The 14,284-nt window shown below is 38.6% G+C and overlaps 1 protein-coding gene and 1 pseudogene across 1 annotated transcript; one reads left to right on the plus strand and one right to left on the minus strand.

The window, feature by feature from the left end:
• Positions 1 to 1,499: 1,499 nt before the first annotated feature.
• On the minus strand, positions 1,500 to 12,270 carry CCN6 (cellular communication network factor 6). Its single transcript, XM_070419289.1, has 5 exons — positions 12,223 to 12,270; positions 9,563 to 9,857; positions 7,031 to 7,273; positions 2,988 to 3,181; positions 1,500 to 1,781 (listed from the first exon to the last, which is right to left on the minus strand). The coding sequence occupies exons 1-5, from the start codon at positions 12,268 to 12,270 to the stop codon at positions 1,500 to 1,502; spliced, it is 1,062 nt and encodes a 353-aa protein (XP_070275390.1).
• LOC139012780 (ATP synthase subunit d, mitochondrial pseudogene) lies at positions 3,203 to 3,976 on the plus strand (annotated as a pseudogene).
• Positions 12,271 to 14,284: the final 2,014 nt, after the last annotated feature.

The following is a 14,284-nucleotide window of genomic DNA, read 5'->3' on the forward strand; positions in this document are numbered from 1 at the left end:
AAAATAAGTATAGGGAGTTGAAGCCACAATATAAATATTTCTGTGTAACAGCCACTAACCTCAGGGAAAGATTTTATGACAACTATTGAGTTTTGGTTTCTTCTTTGGATATCCTTGTTTTCACTCAAAAGAGTCACAATTTACATTTATTTTAACATGTATTTGTATTAAATTCTTTTTAGATATAATGCTTTTTTATCAAACTAGCTGATTTTGAAATAATAAATGTCCATATTTTTTAACAGTGCCACTTGTTATCATTGTTTTGCTTGTCACTATACAAACATTAGAAAACTTGTCTTCTTTCAAACTTTATAGTAAATGGCTATCATAGCCTAGAGAAAGTGTTCCAGTTACTATCATTTCCAGTTCTAATCTTTAACATTTATTTATCTTTAATTACAATTTATATTTCAAAGCCATATGTGGATTTATCATTTCAGAAAGCAATGTTGAGGAATAAATTATTTTCAAGTCGAAATAATTTTTTGTGTGCTTTCTTTAGTGTTACATTTTTAAAATTCCTTTCATTTTCAAAGTAAGGATACTTTACTGTTCTTGGTCTTTATCTTGGAAATTTTGTTTTTTATAGTATTTGGTATAAAAAACTGGTATTGTCAACAGTAGGCAATGAAATTTCATTTTTCTCTTTCCAGAAATCTTAATAAACTGATATTCAGGACAGTGCAGTGGAAATTATAAATTTGTTTACAGTTTAACTTTACTCCTATTTAAGAAAATCTAGAATCTTGCTCACCTTGCTTACCATCTGAGTGGAACCTAGGCTACATTGTTGAAGTGCAGATAAAGTTTTAAATTTTTAATATGTGTTTTACACATCTTCAACAAAGTATTCCAGATTGTTTTATAGAATGAAATATTTTCTTATAAATTGTGTAGTTTTTCCATTATATATGGAAAATGTAGGTGAAACAAAGTATTGTGTATCCTATAATTATTAGAGGTCCGTTGCACGAAGAGATTCGTGCAATAGGCCTTCCTTCCACTGGCTGCCGGCACTGGTTTTCCTCCAGCACCTGGGACCCAGGCCTTCGCTCCAACCACAGCAGAGAAGCCAAGCCTCTTCAGTCTTCAGTCATCTTTAGTCATCTTCTGTCTTCCCTCGGGCGGAGCCTTCAGTCTTCACTCTGCACCTGCATATGCAAATTAATCACTATCTTTGTTGGGTTAATTTGCATACTCATCCTGATTGGCTGGTGGGTGTAGCGGAGTAACACCAATTTGCATATTTCTCTTTTATTAGTGCAGATAAGATACATTTTAAAGTAAGTTCAATTTTTAGACTTTCAAATTCTACATATCTTTGTAGGAGAACCTTTTTAAAAGCTCCTAATGCCTTAAATACAGTCAAATGAGAATAGGCATTCTTTACTATTTTAAACCAATAAGGTCGTTTTGCCACCTTTTTAAAACCATTCTAACATTTTGATGTAATGACATGATTGACTAACCTTGAGTTTTCCCCCATGTGCTTGGCTTTAGAGAATCTTGAGCTCAGAAAATATATCTCCTGAATCTCTGCAGTTTCTCTGACATACACAAGATGTGACCCACAGCATCTTCCACTTAAATGACCCTTCATTTGGGCAATCAAATTGAATGGTAATCATCTTAGACTTATTAGGAACACAGCATCTCTTATCCATGCATAGTCCACAGAAAGTGGGTTTATAACTCTGGGTGCTTGAACATCCAGAGAGGACAAATTTTTCAGCTTTGAAGAGTTGGAAAGTAGGTTGGCATGTTTTTCCTTTGGGGATCTAAAAATATACATAACATTAAGAAGTCATTTTTAAAATTTGATTATAATAGTTTAGAGAAGTGATTCTACATAGAACATTTTATAACATAAACACACAGATACAAATTATTTCCAGGACATTAATAGTTGCTATTTAGTAACTTTCAGCACTCTCTTTTCTACATTTGAAACCCCTCTCAACAGAAGTCTGTCTCCCTGTTCTTGCTCCATCGTGTTATAGGACCCACTTCCCAATGATTTTTGCTATCTTTTTTACCTAGTTCCAGAATTAATGAAAATGTCTTTATTTTGTTTACTATCAAGAGCCATGTCTTATTAAATGTTTATTTACCTACAAATTAACAAATTCCCTTACACAGCTCAGACAGTTTTCAGTGGATGAATAGGTGAATAAATACCTTAATCTCTTTAAAATTGAGTTAACTTTTTTTTTTATCCTCACTGGAGGATATTTTTTTATTGATTTTTAGAGAGAGTGAAGAGGGAGGGAAAGACAGAAATATTGATATGAGAGAAACATCATTTGGTTGCCTCCTGCATGTGCCCTAACCAGGGCCCTGGCCAAGTTGTTAATTTCTAATAGGGAATAACTTGGGGATGAGAAGGGTGTTGTGCATTTCTAAAAATGATGGTCATCCTGTATAATTCTAGAAGTAGTACCAACTCTAGTTATACCAAACAATCTTAGAGTATTTTATCATCATTTGGAAAGTTTACTATCTAAACACAGAGCATTTTGGAAATGGTATGGTTCCCCCTCCATGTTGATAATATATAACTAAGAACAGAACTTCTCTGATGTCAATAATACCTGTTTTCATAATTAACAACCAAAATCTTCTATCCATTGCTTTGATAAAATTAATATTTAAAAAAAGAAGTTAGAATCTAAAAATAGTCTACTCTTAAAAAAAACATGTGGTGAGGTACCGCAGTAGTTCATGCTGACCATGACCCACACTATTAGGCTGTAAGAGTTTCTAACAGATTAATGTTACCTTTGCTTGATAAAAAATTTCCCCCACAAAGTGCAGTTAGAGTAATATCTGCTTTCCACTGAGACAGTTTGACTTTTAATAGTCATACTAAAGTGATTTTATTTTTATGAGAACCAAACACCATCCATCCCTTCAAAACTCACATACATGCACACATACTCTTTTAATATTAAATTATAATGAAGTTAAGTCTAATTAAACTTTACCTGTACTGTCTTTAATATATTACTGTCACAAGGCTGAATATAGCACAGTCTTTTCTCTGTTCTCAGTTGGCACTTGTTATTTTCATTGGTTACCCTGTTAGAAATTCCCATCCCACATGTTCTGGAGCAAGGGGTCCACTTTGTAGCTTGAATAAGACATTTTCTTTTCCAAATAAGTGGTAGATTCCTATAAGCTAAAATAAAGGAGAAAGTGCATGTGTATGTACTCATGTAGATATATAATTTTAATCATTTTAAGCTAGTAATAGTTAATAGATCTGAAACTTTATTTTTATATAAAATAACTCAATAAAATAAGCTTATGGTCTAATCATCATTCCCCACTCCCCAAATTACTTTTCAATCAAGTCTTACAGTCCACACTTCCATTACTTGCTCTGTGGACTGTGGGCCGCTGGGGTTGGTGAAGGATTTCAAGACGGCTGGGCGAAAACTTGCTCTAAAAACCATTGACTGGGTAGCTTTTGGGGAAATCATACCCCGAAACTAGAAAACCATTGCTAACACCCTGAAATCCTGGAATGAGACCCTCACCTTCAGGTTGGCTACTCTCCCTGAGAAACCGCCTACAATCGACTGGGCTTACTACAAGGCCAACGTAGCAAAGGCCGGCTTAGTGGATGATGTTGACAAGAAGTTTAATGCCCTGAAGGTTCCTGTGCCAGAGGATAAGTACAGTGCCCTGGTGGATGCTGAAGAAAAAGAAGATGTGAAAAGTTGTGCTGAGTTTTTCTCTCTCAAAGACCAGGATTGAGCAATTCGAAAAAGAGCTAGAAAAGATGAAGGACATAATTCCATTTGACCGGCTGACAATTGAGGATTTGAATGAAGTCTTCCCAGCAACCAAATTAGACAAAAAGAAGTATCCCTACTAGCCTCACAAGCCAATTGAGATTTATAAACTTGAGTCTGAGAGGAAGCTCTGGTCCTTGTATTATAAACTCTGGACATTAAAAATAATCATATAAAAAATAAAAAAGTCTTATAGTCCAATTTCTTGGGAGGAATAAAATTCTTTATCTTTGAAAAACACAATAGATATACCCATTTGCTTCTTTCTTCCTGCCCATCTTCTGAGTAGTAAAGCTTATGTTCTGATAGATATCTTGCCTTTTCCCTGGTCCTGGCCTCATGCTTGATATTTCCAATAGACATTAGTAGGATTAGGGAATTTAAGATATCAATTAGAATGATGTGGTTTTAATGTTAAATTTCGTTTGTTAAAATCTGAAACACAAAAGTTATATTTGAGACTTAAACTATCAGTAAAACCAGTGAATTTTCCCCCTCCACTTTAATCTAGTCTTTTAGAAAATACATTATACTGAAATAATCTAAATACACATATGCTATGTGTAAGCTATTTATTCATTCATTCCCTGTAGTATCAGCCCCATAGTATTCTCTCTATTGCCTAGCCATTTCAAATCACGTATAGGAAGACATGGAGAATGAATGGATTGATGGATGGGTGGGTGTGTGGGTAGATAGATGGACCCCCCCTCCACTGCCTGCTCCTTAGGAGAAACAAAAGGAGGGGAAGAGGGTAAATAATGAGACTATAAAGAAAATATAAAGAGGGCATAATATTCTTCCATCTCCTTGTAAATCCATTGGGAGCTTCTTGTTCTGTTCATGAATGAGTCTGGTCCTTGGTTAATTTTAAGCAAACTACAGGTTGGTTTATTGTCTCAAAGCATTTCCTGAAGGTTAATATGCATCCTAAAATGGATGTTTTGGGAATAAGGTTGTTGTGATGTGAGTTTGCAGTTGAACACTGCAAAATTCTGGCTACATTACTTCAAAATGTCAATTTAAACTTGAAAAAGACCCCCAAAAATGCCTTCTTGATAGGGAATATCAGTCACTGAAGTATGTACTATCTTTGAGTAAAATGATACTTTGATACTGTTTTCAGTGTTATTACAATAGGATCTTGCAATTGCACATAGAACTGAGGGAGAAGAAGCAGAAACATGAAGATACCTGGAAGGTAGACAACAGTTAAAAGATCGCCGAAACCGGTTTGGCTCAGTGGATAGAGCGTCGGCCTGCGGACTGAAAGGTCCCAGGTTCGATTCCGGTCAAGGGCATGTACCTGGGTTGCGGGCACATCCCCGGTGGGAGATGTGCAGGAGGCAGCTGATCGATGTTTCTCTCTCATCGATGTTTCTAACTCTCTATCTCCCTTCCTCTCTGTAAAAAATCAATAAAATATATTTAAAAAAATAAAAAATAAAAATAAAAATAAAAGACCTCAATGCAGGAAGCAGATTAAAAGCCTGGCACGCATCTGCAATAAATAAAGGTAGGTTAGAGAATTGTATTTCTAATAACCCCACTTAAAGTTAAGCAAAGAACTTCAGTTCAGGAATTTGCTTAACATTCATTAAAAAGCAAGGAGAGATTTTTAAAGTCTAAGTTTAGTGTTGGAGAGCAGTAAGAAAAGCATGGGGGCATTATGTCATTGCATGCTTCGTACTGACCAAGCAAGCTAGATTCTAACCATTTGGAATTAACTGTGCATATAAATTACTATCACAAATATATCTTAAAGTGAGTGTTTGTCACTGTGCTTAATTTTAAAAGCCAAACTCCTGTTTGGGCCCGTACTTATAGTTTCACAGTTAAGCAAAAGAGAGATATTAGATTGAATATATACTTTCTTTGAAACATATCCAACACTCAATTACCAGAGAGATTTTCTCAGGGTTTGGTTTTGTTTTGCTGTTGCATCAAAGCACCAATCACTAAGAATGACCATCTGACACCTCCAAACGGGTACCCAGTGAATCCACCCTCACGCTACAAATGAGACCAACTTGAACTACATCCAAAAGTCTCCATTTGTGGCAAACTGCTTCTCTAAGGTGTTCTCTCTCACCAAAGAGATTCTAAGGACTTATACTGATTCACTCAGATTCAATGCAGAAAACCAACTGTTATTGTACATCCTGGAAAAAAGAATAATTTGGCTTATATTTTTAGAGCATTAGCAGTGGCATGCTGTTAGCTGAATAACTATGCATGGTAAATGCAAATTCACTACAACCTGTTCAATTTTTTTCAAGTTTAATGGGCATCATTGGAATCCCTGAAGATGGTCTTTTCATATAGCTTTTAAATTTCTAAAACTCATTTCACATGATAAAGTGAACTTGGGAGTTTTCAGCATACGTATTCTGCATTTCCTTGGCTCCTTTCATTCCCTAAGCTCTAAATTTCAAGAAAAAGGCATTGATTTCTGGATGAAAACACAGATGTGAATAATAAGGCATCAGCTTTGCACTTTTTAAGTCCTTCCTTGTCTGTGCCTCATATGCTGGCATTTTTAAAATTCCTGTCCCCAAAACACCCTGGCACTGACAGAGATGCTAACTCAGAGCAGACCAGAATACAAAGTTTATGAGCATACTGACTAAATGGCCAGGTGTTCAAGATGAGAAACAAAGAATCTCATTACATGTTCCTGACTACATACGTACCTGGGCAGCCTACTTAAGAATGCCTAGGATAAGTTTATATCAGCAGTTTTCTATTTGTAGAAATAATATTTATAAATTCAATGCATGTCCTCAAATATTTTTAAGCAGTAGCTTTCCATTTCTGCTTTTATCATATAGAAAAGTCACCTTTGAAAGTTTTTGATTCTGAATAGCTCACACTTCTTGCCCATAGTATAACGATACAAATAAAAGTTTTTCCAGGTTACATGTGAACTACATTTGGCTAATCCTCCTGAGAAGAGGTTGAGTGGGAATAAGCAGAGTAAGAATTTTCCTGACCTAGTAGGGTTTTTAAAAACAAGTATTTTACTGTGAAAAAAAAAAGAAAACATTACCAAGTTTCCTTTTCAGATACTTAATACTATACCTTCCTAAAACAGACTAAGAGGGCACACTCAAACTAAATCTCACACTGACCACCAGTCAGGAAGTGCCGATGGAGCACCTATGGTGCATAGAAGGACCATGAAATAAACCTCAAGAAGCAGACATGAAACCAGTTCTACTTATGAGCACCTGGCATTGTTTTGTAGGCTGTTGAGAGCTGCTGTTGCAATGGTCCCAGGCCACAGTTTGGTTGATCAGACTTCTTTCCATCTTTAGCCCCAGAGCAGTGACTATCAGCCAGCTTTGGGATGAACAAAGGGGTGCATCCAATGGCCCCACTCACACAGAGGCAGCTAAACAGGGGGTTGGGCTGAAACACTTGGCCATTATGATAATGTACCCTGTTGAACTCGCATCCCACAGCCACAAGATCTGAAAAGAGAAAAAAGCAGAATCACCAAAGAAGCCATCACTGATAACCTAGCCCATAAACCACCGAGGACTATCTCCTTAACAAAGTGCTGTTCTCGATTTCTTAGGCCCCATCTGGAACCTCCTTCACAGAACATCTGGAGAAGGTGAAAAATGAGACATTAGCAGTACATTGTAGGCTAGCAACCTCAATGGTCACTTCTGGAACTCAGACCCAGGCACAGGCCCTGGTCTAGAGTGCGGTTAATAAAAAATCCCTTTGAGTACAGCAGTGAGATAAAGATAGTAAATTTGAGAGATGGGCTGGGGGCTGGTGAGACTGAGGTTTCCCCAGATGTCCAACAATAGGCTAGGATATATTCTTAGTAAGTTAAGATGTGAATGGCTGAAAAAATTATAATCTGTTTAACTACAGTACTGCATGGTAACTGACTTTTGTCTTAAGAGAACTAGAGGAAACTTTCACTTCCTCTGAGCAGGATCCCTGACCTGGGTCAGCGGTTTTCCAAGTGTGGCCACTGACTCCTGGGCAGTGCCTGAGGCCCTTTCAGAGAATCTGCAGGTCAGAAACTGTTCTCACTGTATTGATATTTGCACTGATGGTGCGAAAGCAATGGTGGCTAAAACTGCTGTTGGCTTCTAAAACAGCATGAATCAAACTGTACAGGTTAATCACTGTATTTTTCCTTGCTGTGCACTTGTATATAAATGTACTATAACAAAAAAGCTAGTTTTACTTAAGAATGCCCTTAGTGACACAGTAAAAAGTAAAAATTTTATTAAATCTTAACCATCAAATAAATATTTTTAATATTCCTTGGGACAAAATGGGAAGTATACACAGAGCATCTCTGTAGGTATTGCACCGAAGTACAACAGTTACCTTAGGAAAAGCACCTATGCTGCTGTTTGAGTTGTGGGCCAAACTACCCATGTTTTTTAGTGGGAATTTCACCTGAAAGAATGACTCACAGGTAAGCCATGCTTATTCAGACTGGGTATTTGGCTGACATTTTCTTGAAAACCAACAAAATAAGGCTGTAACTTCAAACAAAACAACTGACAGTATTTATTGCCAATGATAGAATTCAAGCTTTCAAGCAAAAAAATTAGAATGTTGGAAAATTTGTATCCACCTCTGAGAAGTTTATAGCTACTCAATATATAGACTTTTCTGACAGAATTAGGATTAATTAATGTGATTTTTAAAATATTATATAATTATGTGTATCATTTGGAACTTCTACATAACCCATTGTTCCAAACTGTTTTCCAAATAACCAATTATGCATGAGTAAAGGACCCATTCCAAGTAGGTTTTGGATGGACCAATGTATTTTAATGTCACAGAGTTTGACATTGATGTGATTCAATGTTATGGTTTTAGACTCCATGATGCAGCTAATTTTTAAGAAACTACCACTTCTCAAGTGTTAATATAATATCAAAAAAGAATATTAACAATTATCTGAAAAGTCTGTTAAAATATTCCTTCCCTTTCCAATAATATATCTGTGTGAAGCTGGATTCCCTTCATATATTTCGACCAAAACATCATATAGCAATAGATTGAAAGTAGAAACAGATGGGAGAATCTAGCTATCTTCTGTTAAGCTATACACTAGATTTGCAAAAATGTAAAACAATCCCATTCTTCTCACTCTATTTTCCTTTGTTTTAGAAAATAAATTTTTTCATAAGTAAGTCAGCATCCTGAATTATTGTCAAGATGTTGTAGGTTTAGATGGTCTCAGTCAGACTCCAGAGCTAAGACCCATAAAGCTGAGGGTCAGGTTGTGATTTGGGGTGAAAGCATCTCTCTCTCTTCAGTAAAAAGTACAGTGACTTGATGGTTAGTTGGGAAGGCTGAGATTAAAGCCGTAAGTCTGAATACCAGATAGACATCCTTACATTTTAAGCAAGATTACTTTTCAGTTATAGAAAAGGCTGAATTCAGATTGCTTTTGACAATATTAACAAAAGCTGTTATTTTGTGGCACTTTAAGAAATTAGACTCAATTTCTTATATCTTAATCATTAAAAGCAATTATTTTGAGAAAAACTGTGAGATCACTTTAAATGCATTTAAAATAACAGGTTTCTGAACATGTGTAAACATCTGTTAATTTCACGTGGTGTCTAATATGACAAAGCCAGTCCCCCTTAGTGTGTGAAAATTAAAGCCGCCTTATAGTTAGCCAAACTAAGTTAATTATTCCAAATTAACAGTTGCAGGAAAAATATCCTGTCTAGACTCAACCTCTCCCAGCAGGTCCAGAAGACACTTACATGCACACACTCCGGTCTCGTACCTAGGCCTGTCTGCTGAGTAGTCACAGTACAGTCCTTTGTGTGGATCGCAGAGGTCAGCTTCATTGCAGATGTCCCCTGGTTGCTTGGCACAGATTTTACAGCATCCACAGCCATCCCTCACCAAGCTCACTCCAGGAGGGCAACTGGGCTTCTGCGGACATATACAGGGCCAGTGACAGACCTGCTTACGATGCCGCACTTCCGGTGCTTCTCCAGGCCTTCCTTCAGGAGTCACAGCTAATGGCCCGGTGCCCTGTGCCCTGCAGCAGAACTTCATTTGATAATAAAGGTGATGTTAGAAATGATTTCTCAAACTAATTCCAGAGGTTTAATAGAAATAGATTTCCCTCAAACTGATAGAATACAGTGTGCTGAGTTATAATAACATCTATCAGTATTTGACACAATCACTCTCAGTTTAAACTTTTCTTCACTCAGCTGCCAAAACATCACTTTCTTGCTCCTCCTTTCTCACTGATGGCTTCTTCTCAGTCTCCTTTGCTGGTTTCTTCTCATCCTCATTTCTAAATGTTGCTACCCCCGTGGTTAAGACCTATCTTCTCTCGCTATATCTCATACCTCCCACCCAGACTTGTCTTCTGAACTCAGACTCACACTACCTACTAAACAGATCTCCGCTTAGATGTTTGGTAGGTATAGCAAGTTTAACATGACCTAAGCAAGCTCCCAATGTTCCCTTCCAATCTACTTTACCTACACATCCCTGTTTGAGCAAATGCCAATTTCATTTTTCCAAAATACCTTGGAGTCAGGTCATTCTTGACTTTTCTTTCACATTTTACTTCCAATCCCATCAGTATATCATGTTGGTTATATCTTCAAAATATATCCACTCTATTTCTTAATAACCACATTGCTACCATAGTGATCCAAGCCACCATTATTTTTCACTTAGATTATTATAATAGTTTTGTAAAGGTTCTGCTTGCTTCCCCTTTTGTCCTCTATCTTCTCTACCCAGAAGAATTGTTCTTTTATTTTTTTAAGAAAAGGCAAAAATAAATAAGTGGGATTACATCAAACTAAAAAGCTCTATACAGCAAAGGAAATAATCAACAAATGAAAGAAAGGGCAATCTACATAATGGAAAAAATATTTGCAAACTATATATCTAATAAGGGGTTAATATCCAAAATATATCAAGAACTCATACAACTCAATGGCAAAAATAATAAACCAATTAAAAAATGGGCAAAACACCTGAATAGACATTTCTACAAAGAAGACGTACAAATGGCCATCAATACATGAAAATGTGCTCAACATCACTAATCATCAGGGAAATGCAAATCAAAATCACACCAAGATATCATCTCACACCTGTTAGGATAACTACTACTAAAGTAAGTAAATAAGTAAGTAAATAAATTAAAATAAATAAATAAATAAGATACTTGTTGGTATGTGGAGAAAAGAAAACCCTGGTACACTGTTGGTGGGAATGTAAATTGGTACAGCCATTATGGAAAACAATATGGAGGATCCTCAAACAATTAAAAATAAAACTACCATGTGATCTAGCAATTTCACTCTGGGTGTTTATCCAAAATATTAAAATCAGGAGCTCAAAGAGATAGCTGTACTCTGTACTCCCATGTTCACTGTAGCATTATTCACAATAACCAAGATATGAAAACAACCTAAATGTCCATTCATGCATGAGTAGATACAGAAGTTGTGCTATATACATAAAATGCAATATAATTCAGCCTTAGAAGAGAAGGAAATCCTGCCATTTGCAACATCATAGATGGACCTGAAGGACATCATCTAAGGGAATAAGGCACACACAGAAAGACAAATACTGTAAAATCTCACTTATATGTAGAATCTAAGATTGTCAAATCTAAGATATTTTGCTAAATCCCCAGATTTCCAAAGCTCTGTCTTCTATGCAAGCAAAAACATTCACCATGTAAATAAATCCACAAGTAATTCACCCTGTTTTAATATTCTTATTAAAAAAATGCCAAGGCAATGAATCGGTCGTATTAAATTAAACTTCCCTTTGGTCTATTGCTTGAAAAATTCCAAAGTCTCCATGGACTGATTCCCTTTCATGACAAGTGAGAAACACATGGGTTGGGAAAAGACAAAGTCATAGAATGTTTTCAAAATATAAATGTTTCTTCCAAAGTGCTCCTTTCAAACCAGAACAGGCTCCACTGAAGTGGTCACAATCATATTTTCCAGTGGTTCTCTGCTCATTTTGCACACAACTACGGAAAGTTGAGCCCCAGCCTGGAGCCCACAAGAAGAAGCGCCCTTCATTCCCCCGCCAGGTAGGGCTGCGGCTTCCCCGAGGCACGCTGTGTGCTATACTCCAATAAAAATATATACATTACTAAAGTCGTGAAGCTGTTCAAACATATCGAAAGTTGGATTAAATGCCATTACCTGAAAGGGACAAATGTTCCCCCCTTCTTTGCCGAAGCTACTAAACTGAAACAGCACTTTATTTGGAGAGGAAAATGGCTCCCTATTTCTCAAGAGGTAGTTCCACAAGGAATTCACCCTCTCTTCCTCCCCCATCTTCTTCTTTCCAGATTTTTAAACTGAAAAAATAAAAACTGCTGCAGTCTCCTGAAGGGAAGGAGGAAGGAGAGAAACCTTACCTGTGACAGGGCTGCCAGGAGAAAGGTGGCCAGGAGGAGCCCCTGCATGTTCCCAGGACGCACAGCTAGAGATAGGAGGCCAGTGCCCTGGGGCCAGCGCACAAAGCTCCCCTCTGTCTCCTCTGCAGAACTCGCTCGCCTCCACCTCCCAGGCCACAGACTTTGTGCTCATACTCTCAGGCTCTGCTTTCGCTTTCAGGGATCTGTTTTAATGCCCTGTTTCCTTTCTCCAGGCTCTTCTCATATTTACCTCTGCAGCATCGTGGGGGGTGTCGTGAGGGTGAGTGAGCACTTTCCTCCCGGTGCCAAGAGGTGACTTTTCTTTGAGTAAAGGTTCTACCTACCTGTCCCTAAAGATCAGAGTCGGCCTGTGGCCAAACTGTGAGGTTAGATGCATCCACCTTCCTCACCCTCGGCCTCTGGGGTCTGGGTTCGCCCTGCCCCAGGCCCTCCCCGTGTTGCCTTATTTTCCACTGGCCCTCAAGCCCAGGTGCTGCCTGGTCTGTGCCCGCACTCCACCCGCAGCCTGCTCAAGATTCTCCCCTCACATCAGCAACAGGTCTCCCCAGGCCTTCCCTGGCTCCTCCAGCTTCTATTCCCTCTCCCCGCTACCTCTATTGCCCCCACAGTGCCCTGGACTACCTCTATCACAGCACATTTCTCACACCAGGGGGATTATGATTGGGAAAAATGTAGCTGGAACAGGAACAGGTGGGGGCACCTACGGTCCCTGCCCCAGAGAAGCCCCCTTCTGTGGCCATAGTCCCAGAACAGAGAGTAAAGTTAACCCCACTCTTTGGGGGCTAAGATAAAACAATTATGCTAGTGGCAATCATTATGTCAACAAATTAGGATTTTTAAAAAACAACACAAAACTTATTACAGATTTGTACCCCTTCTCCTATTGTCATCCCTTGGGATGTGTGGCCACCCCATCTCCTCCTGTGTCTGGCCTTGGGTGACCTTTGTTTACCCCATTAGGTGACCTTGGTCTTTGTTCCTGTATCTTGGTGTGCATCTGTGATGAGGCCTTGTCTGCTTGTGGATGGAGTGTTTTAGGCCACCTTTCCAACCCGTCCCAGGGTCTATTTCTATTCCCTTTGACCTTTACCCAGACTGTCTTTTCCTGTTACCTGACCTCTCCTGGACTCACTGCTCACATTTGCTTCTGCCCAAGGCAGTCACAGCTGTATAGAAACAGTAAGTAAACCCCACTCGGGCCTGTGCTGAGGGGCTAGGGGGAAACTGGGCTCTCTGCCAACAACCAGGAATCTGGGGACCTTGGAGAGCCAAAGACGCCACAAAACATGCAAACTCTAGGCATCTTCCTAAGTAGTTAATTAAACCATAATTATGCATACCAAACAACAAGGAATACGCAGTGTGGTTTTATGGTGCCAGCTCCTTATTGTGCCTCTCCAATAAATAGGGCAAAGCCCAAGAATGGCCTCGTGAAGCAAAATGTGTCTGTTATGGTCCAATCTGATCAACTTCTTTCTAGTTTAACACCGTTTGATCTTTAGGTTCCTAGCCTCTGGGATTCAGGCACCACACTGTCCGTGGGGATGGATCATTTCTCATTTCCTGGCTGGTCCATCAAATGCAGAAGAGTCTCAGCCCAAGACTAGTGTGTTCATCAGCTACATCCCTCCTGCCCAGCTCTCGTTGTTCCAAATGTGATGCTGCACACAGCTATGCACTGTTTGAACTGAGGAGACTCATGCTCCTCCCAATTGCTCTCTGTGAATTTCTGGCGGCAGCAGCCATTGTTCTGGAAACAGCTTCCCTCTCTCTGCAGTATCTCTACCATGGGCAGAGGAAGGTGTCATACTTACCATCTTTTCTTCATGGTAGTAAAAGACCATCTTAATTGAGAACTAACTTGTAAAACCTCAACCCCACCCCCAGTGCACAGAATTGATGGGCACTGGGTTGCTTACTGTCACATGTGTTTAGACATCTGCAGCCACAGGTGTGCTCTTATTAAACCATTCCACACTTACTATGGATGGACTCAGCGAATGTGATATTTGCAAAGGTTGGGACGGCCATCTTCGACTTC

Source organism: Myotis yumanensis, unplaced genomic scaffold (genome assembly GCF_028538775.1).
Source record: "Myotis yumanensis isolate MYYU_CA2020_CCGP unplaced genomic scaffold, mMyoYum1.0.hap1 SCAF_6, whole genome shotgun sequence".
Lineage (NCBI taxonomy): Eukaryota > Metazoa > Chordata > Mammalia > Chiroptera > Vespertilionidae > Myotis > Myotis yumanensis.